Here is a 12,207-nt window from a genome sequence, read left to right as displayed (position 1 = left end):
CCTGCTTCCAATGCAGAAGCTTTATTGATGCCACTGAGACAAAGACCGGAGGTACAAAGGGTGGGTGTAGGGCTGAGAATGGGTCCCAGAGTCCCCAAGCTCTTAACCCAAGCTGTGTCCTCCTAGGAGCCCTCATTTTCCTTCGGCTTTTCTTCCTGGTGCTCTTTCTCCAATGGCCCACACACATCCTGGAAGACAGGGGGAGCGCAGTGATGGGGGCAGGGCAGGGCTCTTGCGGGGGGGGGGGGGGGGAAGGGTGGAATGAGCTCCAGCTTAGGCCCTGCCGCCTCCTACCTGGGTGACCTTGGGCAAGGCATTTTTCCTCTCTGAGGCTCAGCTTCACCTCAGAAGGGGGGCTCGAGCCCTTAGAACAACTGCCATTTACTGAGGACTTGCCGAGCCTTTATGTTGATCTGGATTCCTCACAACCATTGGGTAGGTGATGTAAGCGAGGTTCAGGGTGGCCGTGTGGCCTGTCCAAGGTCCCCAGCCAGCAGATGGGGCGGGGGCAAGCGGGGAGCAGGGCTGCGAGCCCAGTCCTTTCCCGCAGCTCCCAGGAGCCGGGAGGGGAGGCGGTCTAGGGGTGGTCACGAGGGATGACCTCAGGCGGCAGAGACATTTTTATTTCAATAATGCTGAAAGTATTTCATGTATATCCCCCCAAAAAGTGTCACCAGCTCATCAGCTCTGTGATTTCAGATGTTACTGCCCAGGACAAGACCATGTAAAGCCTCTCATTGGGCACAGGTCGAATGGAGAGCATTAAGATGATTTTATACGTACTTCTCAGTTACAGCAAAAGTCAGGATGTAGTCCTGGGCTTGGGGCCATTTGGGTGGTGCTGAAAACCACCATACCCACTCCCCAGCCACAGGTATTGGAAGTCTGGGGTGTGGCCGGTAGTTGTCAACGATCGTTACCCTTGTGTGTTTCTTTGTCACGTTCCCATGGCCACACTTGTGTCTACTGTTCCCCTCCTTTCCAAGCCCCGCCCCCCCCAAGCCCCCCCCCCCCCCCCGCCCCCGGCCCGCTCTGGATGCCCTCCCTGTTTCACAGTGACTTTTCCTTCCTGGTTCCTCATCCCGTGGGCTTGCAGGAAACTCAGCTGTCCCTGCAGTGAGGCAGGTACTTAAAAGTAGGATGTCCTATCTCACTGCACAGCCTGGGCCGGCAGCTCGCCCCCCTGGGCCTCTGGGGCTGCCCAAGGCAGAGTCACCCGGAGGGTGGGCTCGGCCCAGTCCTCCCTGCCTTCACCTGTTTCTCATCGGAGTACATGATTTCTGACTTCTGCATGCCCATGCACATGATGGCTTCGTGGAACTCTCTCATTTGCTCCTGGGTCGCTTGTGGCTTGTCAGCTGCAGGAGGGAGCGAGGAGACGTTGGGTGAGCATGCTGGGGTCCTAGCTGGGAAGCCAGGGAGGGTGGGGGAGCTGGGGGCCCGGCCGCAGGGGAAGGGGTCCTGGGCGAGGTAGAAGAAGTTTGAGGGATGCCTACTGTAGAAGGACAGCCCCATGTTCTGCTCGTCTTTCGGGGAGAAGGCAAGCATGAAGGTCGTGGGATCCTTGGTGAGCAGGAGGTAGCCAACTTGTTCTTTGCCGAACTCTGGAGGGGAAAACCACTGGGTGAGACCACACAGCACAGTGGTCCCCAATGGTAGGCAAGGAGCCCTGGGCGTGCCCATGGCCACACAGCAATGAGTGAAGGCCAGGGGTTCACCTGGGTCACACATCCCTAGTCCCATTGTGTGCCGGGCCCTGTGCTACTATGTGGAATCACAGCCTCACACGGGCTGTGGCTGTCAGGGCCTTTCGCCCCATTTTCCAGACGAGGAAAATAAGGCCCAGACAGGAGCCTCAGGGCTGCTGAGTGCTGTTGGTTTAATTCCATTGGCATTTGTAGATTCCTACTATGTGCTCTCTCTGGGGTGACAGCGGGGATATGAGTGAAGTCACTGCGTGCCAGACAAAGACTGCCACCCTCAGGTCCTAGAGGAGAAAAGGTGGTTGGAGAGAGGCAGGACCACAGCCAGACTTGGGTTTGAGTCCTAGTTCTAATTACAGGCTGTGTGACTCCAGGGAAACTGCTTGACATCTCTGTTTCTCTGTTTCCTCATGTGATCGCTCTAATGTCCTCCTAAGGTTGTCCGTGAGTATTCAGTGGGTCAATTCATGTAAAGCACTTCTAGCAGTGCCTGGCACATAAGAGCTCACATATGTTGGCAGTTATTCCTGAGTATTGCAGCGTGCAGACACCAGGACCTCGGAGATGGAAGAAATGGGCCTGTCCTGTGTTCTCTGTGCCTCCAGCCTCCAGGGCCTTAGCCCCAGCACCTCCTCTTTTGGCTGGCCCATTCACCTGTCCCCAGGCTCCCACGTGTGGGCTGGACCTCACCGTGTTTAGACAGACTCCCATTCTCCCGCTGGACATTCAGATAGCTGGAGTTATAGACGCACTGGTTCCCTCTAACAGACAGAAGGGGGAGAAAAACAGGAAGACCGTCAAGGAGAAGTGGACAATCACTGGCCACCATCATCGAGGGGCAAGAGTCGGTGGTGATTAGAGTCCACCCTCCCCATTCCATGGATGAGAAGGCTGAGGTCAGGAAGAGGGAGGGACTTGATCAAGGTTACCCAGCAGCTAGGAGCAGAAGCCTGGGGCTAGCATGTGGGGGGGGGGGGGTCTCACATGGTTAGGTACTCTCTGAGCAGTATTTTGTCCTCTGTGTAGTTGATGTCAAAGTAAAAGAAGGCTGCTTGGATCGTTCTAGACGACTCGTTGAACTCCGGGTTGCGGAAGGCCGAGGCGATGTAAAACCACTTGCCGGAGAGCTGGGTTGGAGAGAGAAGCCAGGAGCTGATGATGGAGGCCAAGGGCAGAATCCCTGCCAGCCGGGCAGATTTCTCCCTCCATTTTGCACACGGGGAGCCTGGGGCCCCAGGCGAGGAGTGGACATGCAGGAGGTCACTCTGAGGGTCAGGCACCTCCCCCAGCCGCTGGGCGGCCCCTCGTGCAGTACAGGAGGCTCCCTCTGAGGGGCCTTGCAATGAGACTTCTGAGTTTGGAAGCAGAAGAATGCCCCCAGACGCTGGTCAGAATGTCACCCCAGGACCCGGGAGGAGAAAAAGGCAGAGGTGGGGATGGGGGCTGACCACAAGCCAGCAGGAGAAAGGGAAGCCCAGAGAGGAGGCAGCTGCCCACAGCACTCAGGGGCCCCGGGCATGTACCTGGTCCAGGGTGGCGTTGGTGATAGGTGCCGCTGTGAGGTTGGCACACTCTGGGCTCTGGGCTTCCAGCAGAGGAAGGAGGCTCAGGACAGCAAGGGCCCAGGACAGCGCCATGCCTGGAGGGAGAGGCACCTGGAGTCGGGCAGAACTGGTGGCTGTAGGGTACAGTGACCTTTATAACGAGCTGTGGGTGGAGTCCTGGAGCCCCCTGGTGACACATCAGGTGAGCGCTTGCGAAATGCCTGGCACAAACCTTTCCCTCCTTCCCCCAAAGCCGGCCGTGGCTAAAGCCTGCAAGCGTGGGTCTAACTTAGACCGGCTGTTCAAAGCTAAGGGGGGTGTGGGCTGGAGGGGTATTGTCAAACATGGGTAGATTTCAATAGAGGGGCCTCTAAGCAAGCGCTTATGTTTTTGGGTGTTTTGTTTTGTTTTGTTTTAAAAGCTCTTATGTTTTTACCCAATTCGTGTCCCACTGAGCACTCAGACTTGAGCAAGACCTAACCGTAAATCAAACGCAGGTGGCAGCTTAGAGAGTTCCCAGGCTAGGTGGGGTGGGGGTGGGGAATGGGATGGGAGAGGGTCAAGGGTTGGGGAGAGGGCAAAACATGGATTCTATTCCAACTGATTGTGGTAACAGCTGTGGACCAGCACAAGTCCGGTGGGGTGGGGGGGCAGCCGAATCTTGGAGGAAAGAAGTGATGTTTCCAAAAGAAGGAGGCGTCTAAGTTATATTGCCTAATTCCAGTAAATGTGGTGAGCTGTGTGAGCAGGGGGGTGGGCCTCTCTTTTCACCAGTTGGTCCCCAACCCTGGCCAGTGGTCACCGTCGCAGAATGAGAGCTTCCATTGCCTGCTTGCATTTTTACCTGGCAAGGTCAGATTGATATCCCTAAGAATAAACGCGTTCAAAAAGTTTTATTATGTCGTGCTTACAATTCTATGTTCTTGTCCATTTCATGTATTTTGAGTCATTTTTCATGTTTTGGGGCAGTCCGCGGTCATGATTTTAGTGGACGCATCTCCTTTCGTTCGCTTCCTAGATTCCAACACACCTAATCATGTCCTCCCTTTATATCTATGGCATTTTGTTTTATTTTTCCAGCTTTATTGAGACATAATTGCCCATAGCATTTCACATTGTGATGTTTCCTCTCCTAAGTGTCAGAAACGGCCAAATCGCTTTCTAAAATTACCATACCGTTCAAGAGAAAGAAAAACGTGTCACATACAAACTCACAGTGTAATTCAAAACAGCCAAAAACTAGAAACAGTTCAAATACCCATCATCGGGAAAATGGAGAAACACATTGTGGCATTTTCGGAAATGGAGCATTACTTCGCGATAAAAACAAATGAACTTCCGATTTGTAAGACAACGTGAATGAATCTCAAAAACAGTACGCTGAGCAAAAGGAGCCAGACTTAAGAAAGCACACACTGTAGCGTTTCCATTTGTAGAAAGTTCTAGAATAGCCAAAAGTAATCTATAATGGTAGAAATCAGATCAGCGGTTGCCTAGGGCAAGGAGGGGAGTCTGACTGCCAAAGGTTGTAAGAGCACTTTCTGAAGTAGGTGGCATTGTTCCAAATTTCCACTGCAGGGGTGGTTACACACATAATGTACGTTTGTGAAAACTCATTGAACTGTAAACCTAAAATGTGTGCATTTTATTGTACGCCAATTATACCTCAATTAAGTTGATTTAAAAAAAAAAAAAACAACTCTCTTCCCAAACAGAGAAGACAAAAACCACTAACGCGGTTTAATACGGTGCCAATTTGGCGATGCCCAGATGAGTCCCTTTCTCCACAACCTCGTCAGAAGTGAAAATCCCTCTTTTCTTTCTTTGCTTGCCAGCTCACTTAGTGTTCTGAATTTGCATTGCTCTAATCTGAGCCTTGAGAAAAGGATTGGAGCTTGTTGGCAAGGAAGAGTGGAGGTGACAGGACGCGGGGCGCATAAAGGACCTGGAGGGCCCCTATGAGACAGCACGGGAGTGACGGGGCCAATGCTGGAGAGGGTCGGCGGGAACCGAGTGTGCAGGGCACAGAAGCCAGGCTGGGGAGTTCTCAATGGGCTCTGCAGGTGTTGGAAGAAATAGAAAGATTTTAAGTAGGGTGGGAGACGAATAGTCAGATTTGCTCTTTAGAAAGAGCCCTCTGTCTGCAGTGGGGAAGGTGGGGAGGGGGAGGGGAGGGGACCACCTTGGGAGAGCAGTCAGAGGCTGCTGCAGTGGGACTGGGGACAGATTTGACACACTGCTTATGTCAAAGCGAAGCTGGGTGTTCTATGGGGACAGCACTACCATTACCCCGGACCCTTGGGGCTTCTGCCCACACCCCAGAGCTTTAGAGGATCTCCCATATCACACACGTACACACAGGCGGGTGCACACACGTACAGTTTATTAAATAACACAGAAGCACCTCTGTCCAGCGGGATCTGGTGCCTGGTTCCGGCACAGAATGACCCACAGCCCTAAACATCCCTGAACGACCAACACTGTTCAGACCCCAGGGGAACAGTTCTTCCCTCTTGTGCCCTATCCTTGGATCGCGTTGGGTGGCCAGATGTTTTGTGAGTAGCATAGGGAGAGATGAAAGCTTCTCTAACGGTGAGCAAATGGGGTGCTGCTCCTCGGGAGTGAGTGGTCTTCACTGTCGCCCAGGTGCCCTTTGGAGGTCTGTCTCACTCTCTCCCAGGAGGCGCTACTCTCCAAATGGTTGCTTGGAGCACACCCAGCACTCCCCCTGACACAGTACACTTTTCTCCATCTTCTTCCATGTCAAGGATGGATGGAGGGTCTCCCTCCTCTCTGGATGGAGGGTCTGGACAGCCCTCCCTACCCTGCCCCTCCATCTGGCCCGGGTATCTTGTCAGGAGAAGTTTGGCAGGAAATAGAAAAGCAATCAGGGCCACACGGGATGATGGGGAAATATTTGTCCTGACTTGACCGCTTGCTAGCTGTGTGACCTTGGGCCAGTTACTTAACTTCTCTGTGCCTCAGTTTCCCCATCTGTAAAATGCGGATACTGATGGTTGCTACTTTATCAGGTTGTTAAGAGGATTAAATCAGCGTGCAGTTGTGAAATGCTTGTTATAAGAAACAAACTTGCTCCTAAGAGTTGGCCAGTCATAACACCACTACCATCAGTGTATTGACAAGCTGGGGTAGGGAGAAAAGACAGATTCTTGCATTACAGAAGTACCTCCAGGGGGCGCCTGGGTGGCTCCATTGGTTAAGAGTCCGACTCTGGATTTTGACTCAGGTCATGATAGAGGGTCATGGGATTGAGCCCCTTGTCGGTCTCCGTTCTCTCTCCCTCTCCCCCTGCTCCTTTCCCCCATTTGCTCTCTCTTTCCCTCTCTAAAATAAAATTTAAAAAAGAAAAGAAAAAAGAAATACTTCTGGGATTTTAGGATACATCCCACTTCTAAAGACATCAAAATGCAGAAATATGTAGATAGTAGGTTCAAGAAAATAGATACTTTCCCCATTGGATGGATAAGGAAGCAAATGGCTCAGAAAGGTCAGGTGAACGGTGAGGTTTAGATGATCGGGGAAACGCACCCGCTGTAAATGATTCGGTTCCAAGAAAGCCGCTTTATACTTGTCTCTCCCTTGAGGCCAGGGCTGAGCTCTGTGCCTGATGACTAATCTGTGAGCTTCTACGTGAACGGCCACGAAGAATACACTGGCAGAGCAAATGATCCTAATTAGGAACTTTGTGTTTGGGCTGAGGAAACACTCAAAAAGATTTGCTCAAGTTCAGATCCTGTTCTGTCGTCTTGGACAATTTATGTAACCTCTTTGGACTTGGCTTCCCTCATCTGAAGAACCAGCAGAGTAACACGTGTCTCATGAGAGCTGTGCATGAGATGAAAACGTATCACTCTCAACAGGGCTCCCGCTCACGGTCAGTGTGCCAGAAAACGCAGCCGCTCTTAGAGAAACTGAGGCCCAGAGAGAAGGCATGACCAGTCCAAGGCCATGGCCCAGTCAGGAAGCTGGGACTGGAATCCACCTGCCCGCCTCTCCCCTTCTTGCTCGTCTTTTCCTCTTTTTCCCAGCACAGGGCAGCTGGGCATTGATGGCATGTGACTGTCCATGGCTGGGGCTTGATTCATTGTGGACAGAGCAAACATGGGATTGGCCCTGCCTGGGAAGTCCACTCTGGCTGTTTTCTGACACTCGGTTGTGTAATGGGAGACTGGGAACGGTAGATGCTGCCAGTCCCGGAAGAGCTGCCTTGTGGTCCCCAACAATCTCCTACCTGCCCCTGCCAGGTAGGAGCTGGCCCAGCTTCAGAGGCCTCGCTGGCCAGGTCACAGAGGCCCTCCTGGGAGTACAGGCTGGGAGTCGTGAATGTCACAGCTTTAACATGGCCCGTCTTCTCTTCCCTCTGGCCCTTCCTCCTGACTCTCTCATCCCCTCCGCGTCTCCAAAACCGTGCAGATCCTGCTGACGCCTCTGGAGCTCTGACCGTGGCACGGAGCACTGTCCTGTCCCCTGGCTCAGCTGGCTGCCTCCTGGACGCTCCACAGTGCCCCAGTGCAGCTCAAACCCACCTCGGCCACCAGCCCAAACCCTGCTCTCCTGTGCAACCTGTGGCCTGTCCTACTCCCTGGGGCTCCCACAGCCTATGCTATAGCATCCCCAGATACGCAGTGTGGCCTTTACTTCCAAGCCTTGGCAGGTGCTGTACCCTCTCCTCCCAGTGCCTTTTGTCACCTGGCAAACCTTTGTTCAACCTCTATCAGCATCAGCTCGGATGGTTAGTTTTATGTGTCACGTTAACTGGGCCATGCGGTACCTAGATATTTAGTCAAATATTCTGGGTGTATCTGTGAGGGTGTTTTTAGATGAGATTAACATTTCAATGTGTACTCTGAGTAAAGCAGATTGCCACCTCCCCCCGAGTGTGGGTGGGCCTCATCTAATCTGTTGAAGGCCTCAATAGAATTAAGAGTCTGCGTAAGAGCCTGACTGGTGGAGATGGATGTCCGTCTTTTGCAGCCTTTGGACGTGAACTGAAACATCGCTTCTTCCCAGCTCTCCAGCCTGCCAGACTTTACACTAGAAGGACACCATCAGCTCTCCTGGGGCTTGAATTGGCCAACTCACTCTGCAGATCCTGGGACTTGCCAACGATCATAATCATGTGAGCCAATTCCTTATGATAAATCTCTTTACAGGGGTGTCTGGGTGGCTGAGTCGGTTGAGCATCTGGCTCTTGAGTTCGGCTCAGGTCATGATCCCAAGGTCATGGGATCAAGCCTCAAGTCGGGTTCCATGCTGAGCATGAAGCCTGCTTGAGGTTCTCTCCCACCACCACCCCCCTACCCCACCTCTCTCTCTCTCTCTCTCTCTCTCTCTCTCCTCTCCCTTCCCTTCCCCACTCACACACATACTCTCTCTCTCTAAATAAAATTTAAAACACCTCTTCACACACACACACACACACACACACACACACACACACACATCCTACTGGTTCTGTTTCTCCAGAAACCCTGATTAATATGGAGTGTCACCTCCTGACAAGCCTCCCTGTGCTGGGATTGCATCAGCCATGCCCTCCCCAACCACCGCCCACCCCAGCCTGGCCTCTTGCTCCCTGCACCCAAGGTACAACACCTCCAGCTGCCTCCACCAGACCCCGAGCCCCCCCCCCCCCCCACCGCCACCAGGCGCCCTGCCAGGACTGTCTCTGTAACTGCAGTGCCTGCATACGGCTTGACCCAGGGAAGTCACATGCTGAGACACGCATGTCAAGAAAATGTTCCAGCGAGCCTTGTTGAACAAGTTTGAGCACCTCCTGCACGCTGCACTCTGTGGCCACGGCAGAGGACCAGACCCAGCCCCTGGCCTTGCAGAACTTCCTGTGGGGTTGACACACATTAGCGTGACTGAACTTTTCCATCTGCAGAACCGGAAGCCTGCTTCAACAGCTGGGCAAACTCTCTGGGGTGACGATATACGGTGGACCTTAGGAAATGATTCAAGAAGAAGGCCCTTCTGTTTCACCCTTGATTAATTTTCGGTCAGAGAAACGAAAAGAATATTCTTACCTTATTTCCAAGTTTGTTTGGTTTTTCCTAATTTTGGAAACCTGTTTTCTAGATTCAGGAAATAGTGTGGGATCTCAATTCTTGAGCACACGCTAGAATCTCCAGGGAGACTTGTTTGTTTGTTTTTATTTATTTATTAATAATTGATTGTCACATTAGCTAACATAGAATGTACACAGTGTAGTCTTGGCTCCAGGAGTAGATGCCTGTGATTCATCACTTACATACAATACCCAGTGCCCATCCCAACAGGTGCCCTCCTCAATGCCCATCACCCATTTTCCCCAGCCCCAACCCTCCCCCCATCAACCCTCAGTTTGTTCTCTGTATTTAAGAGTCTCTTATGGTTTGCTTCCCTCTCTGTTTGTAACTTTTTTTTTCCTTCCCTTCTCCTGTGATCATCTGTTAAGTTTCCCAAATTCCACATATGAGTGAAATCATATGATACCTGTCTTTCTCTGACTGGCTTATTTCACTTTGCATAATGCCCTCCCGCATCATCCACGTTGTTGCAAATGGCAAGATTTCATGCTTTTTCATCGCCAAGTAGCATTCCATTGTATATGTAAACCACATCTTTTTTAAAAAAAATTTTTATTTACTTTTGAGACAGAGAGAGAAACAGCGTGAGCAGGGGAGGGGCAGAGAGAGAGAGAGGGAGACACAAAATCTGAAGCAGGCTCCAGGCTCTGAGCTGTCAGCACAGAGCCCGATGCAGGGCTCAAACCCACAAGCTGTGAGATCATGACCTGAGCCAAAGTTGGACACTTAACCGACTGAGCTACCCAAGAGCTCCCCTAAACCACATATTCTTTACCCATTCATCAGTTTATGGACATTTAGGCTCTTTCCATAATTTGGCTACTGTTGATAGCACTGCTATAAATATTGGGGTACATGTGCCCCTATAAATCAACAATCCTGTATCCTTTGGAGGAATTCCTAGTAGTGCTATGGCTGGGTCATAGGGTAATTCTATTTTTAATTTTTTTTTTTAATTTTTTTTTTTCAACGTTTATTTATTTTTGGGACAGAGAGAGACAGAGCATGAACGGGGGAGGGGCAGAGAGAGAGGGAGACACAGAATCGGAAACAGGCTCCAGGCTCTGAGCCATCAGCCCAGAGCCTGACGCGGGGCTCGAACTCACGGACCGCGAGATCGTGACCTGGCTGAAGTCGGACGCTTAACCGACTGCGCCACCCAGGCGCCCCACTGTTTTTAATTTTTTAAGGAGCCTCCACACTGTTTTCCAGGGTGGCTGCACCAGTTTGCATTCCCAACAGTGCAAGAGGGTTCCCCTTTCTCTGCATCATCGCCAGCACCTGTTGTTGCCCGAGTTGTTAATTTTAGCCACTCTGGTGTGAGGTGAAATCTCAATGTGGTATTGATTCGTATTTCAGGGAGGCTTATTTAAAACACAGATCGCTGGGCCCCACCCTGGGAGTTTGTGATTCAGTAGTTTGGGATCTGGGCTGAAAATCTGCCTTTGTAACCCACTCCCAGCTGCTGCTGGTTCTGCTAATCCCAGGGGGCCATGCTGAGCTCCCCCCTACCCCCCCTTGTCAGTAGCCTTGGGTTTGAATCAAAGCTTTGCCTTGGCCTTGGCAGGTGACCTCGGGCACTTCGCTGGCTGTAGTTACCTTCTATTTAAGACGACGGGGTGTATCTGGGATGTGGGGATCTCTAAGCCCTTCCAGACAATGAATCCTGGGCTCTATGGACAGGATTTTTGGAGCCACGGCAAAGCAGCAGCCCCTGGTGCTCCCTGCCTGGGGGTGGGGGATGGGTGGGAGGAGAGACCCTGATGACCTGGAAACTTACAGCAAGGTTTTAAAACATAAAATTCCGAATATGAATCCAACTGCTTGTGATTTGTTCTTTCTCCTGGGTGAGAAGGGCAGAAAAGGTTTGATTCATTCAAGCTCCCAGGGTGGGAGGAGCAAGCCAAGAAAGGCAGAACTCTGAACCAGAGGTCAGGAGTTACAGGTTCCAGGTCTGGCGGGGTATAACTATGTCCTAATGTGTCCCAGATATCGAATGGGAGCATACGTATGCTAAGAACAAAACAAAACAAGCAAACAAACAAAAACTATTGTTGGGGCACCTGCGTGGCTCAGTCGCTTGAATGTCCAACTCTTGGTTTCAGCTCAGATCATGATCTCTCAGTTTTGTGAGTTCGAGCCCCGTGTCCGGCTCTCTGCACTGGCAGAGATTCTCTGGGATTCTGGCTGGAATTCTCTCCCTCCTCCTCCTGTCTGCCCTTCCCCTGCTCACACTGTCTCTATCTCCCTCAAAATAAATAAATAAATAAACTTAAATAACATTAAAAAAAAAAAATAACTGCTGTTTATCTGACATTCAAATTTACCTCGGTGGTCCTGTCTGTTCACTTGCTGAATCCAGCCATCTCTCAGATTCTCACTCACTTCCTCCAAGACAGGTGATATTGTGTCCTCTCTCGAGTATAGGTAAGAAATGCTCATATTGAAGCACTGTCCGCAAGGGCCGAAAGATGGAAACAACCCAGATGTCCATCAGAGGATGAGCAGAGAACAAAAATGCGGTATATCCATACAGTAGAATATGAGTGAGTCATAAAAAAGAATGAAGTACTGTATGGAAACATATACCACAAGGGGGAACCTTGAAATCATGATACATGAAAGAAGTCAATCACAGAAGGTGAGCTTTTGGGGCACCTGGGTGGCTCAGTGGGTTAAGCGTCCGACTTCGGCTCAGGTTCGTGGATTTGAGCCCCACGTCAGGCTCTGTGTCGACAGCTCGGAGCCTGGAGCCTGCTTTGGATTTCGTGTCTCCCTCTCTCTCTGCCCCTCCCCTACTCACACTCTGTCTCTCTTTTTTTTTTTTTTTTTTAATTTTTTTTTTTCAACGTTTATTTATTTTTGGGA

General features: G+C 51.2%; 1 protein-coding gene and 2 long non-coding RNA genes across 4 annotated transcripts in view; 1 reads left to right on the top strand and 2 right to left on the bottom strand.

Moving 5' to 3' along the window:
• LOC121034873 (alpha-1-acid glycoprotein-like) lies at nucleotides 1-3,392 on the bottom strand. The gene is made up of 6 exons (XM_040482082.1): nucleotides 3,227-3,392; nucleotides 2,688-2,830; nucleotides 2,394-2,464; nucleotides 1,497-1,604; nucleotides 1,255-1,358; nucleotides 1-188 (listed from the first exon to the last, which is right to left on the bottom strand). Exons 1-6 carry the CDS (start codon nucleotides 3,338-3,340, stop codon nucleotides 123-125), a joined length of 606 nt encoding a protein of 201 aa, XP_040338016.1. The 5' UTR covers nucleotides 3,341-3,392; the 3' UTR covers nucleotides 1-122.
• A 3,817-nt stretch (nucleotides 3,393-7,209) lies between these two features.
• LOC121034871 (uncharacterized) overlaps nucleotides 7,210-12,207 on the top strand; it is a 6,688-nt gene continuing 1,690 nt past the window's right edge. Inside the window, exons 1-3 of one of the 2 annotated variants that reach the window (XR_005792645.1) lie at nucleotides 7,210-7,922; nucleotides 8,279-8,387; nucleotides 11,767-11,980. This is a non-coding gene — a long non-coding RNA (uncharacterized LOC121034871). Of the gene's footprint in view, nucleotides 8,388-11,766; nucleotides 11,981-12,207 lie in introns of both variants that reach the window. The other variant, XR_005792644.1, reaches the window with a different exon arrangement.
• On the bottom strand, nucleotides 10,141-10,561 carry LOC121034872 (uncharacterized). Its single transcript, XR_005792646.1, has 2 exons — nucleotides 10,512-10,561; nucleotides 10,141-10,272 (listed from the first exon to the last, which is right to left on the bottom strand). It is a non-coding gene; the product is annotated as an uncharacterized LOC121034872 (long non-coding RNA).

Source organism: Herpailurus yagouaroundi, unplaced genomic scaffold (assembly GCF_014898765.1).
Source record: "Herpailurus yagouaroundi ecotype Mexico unplaced genomic scaffold, PumYag 160, whole genome shotgun sequence".
NCBI lineage: Eukaryota > Metazoa > Chordata > Mammalia > Carnivora > Felidae > Herpailurus > Herpailurus yagouaroundi.
This window is presented reverse-complemented; position numbering and strand designations above follow the sequence as displayed.

What these genes read in the sequence shown, in the direction of transcription:
- LOC121034873 (XM_040482082.1), bottom strand. Translation starts at nt 3,340, where the DNA reads ATGGCGCTGTCCTGGGCCCTTGCTGTCCTGAGCCTCCTTCCTCTGCTG. An exon ending in CTCAGAGAGTACCTAACCAT is followed by an intron (nt 2,465 to 2,687) that starts GTGAGACCCCCC and finishes TCTGTCTGTTAG; the next exon opens with AGGGAACCAGTGCGTCTATA. An exon ending in TGGGAGTCTGTCTAAACACG is followed by an intron (nt 1,605 to 2,393) that starts GTGAGGTCCAGC and finishes TTTCCCCTCCAG; the next exon opens with AGTTCGGCAAAGAACAAGTT.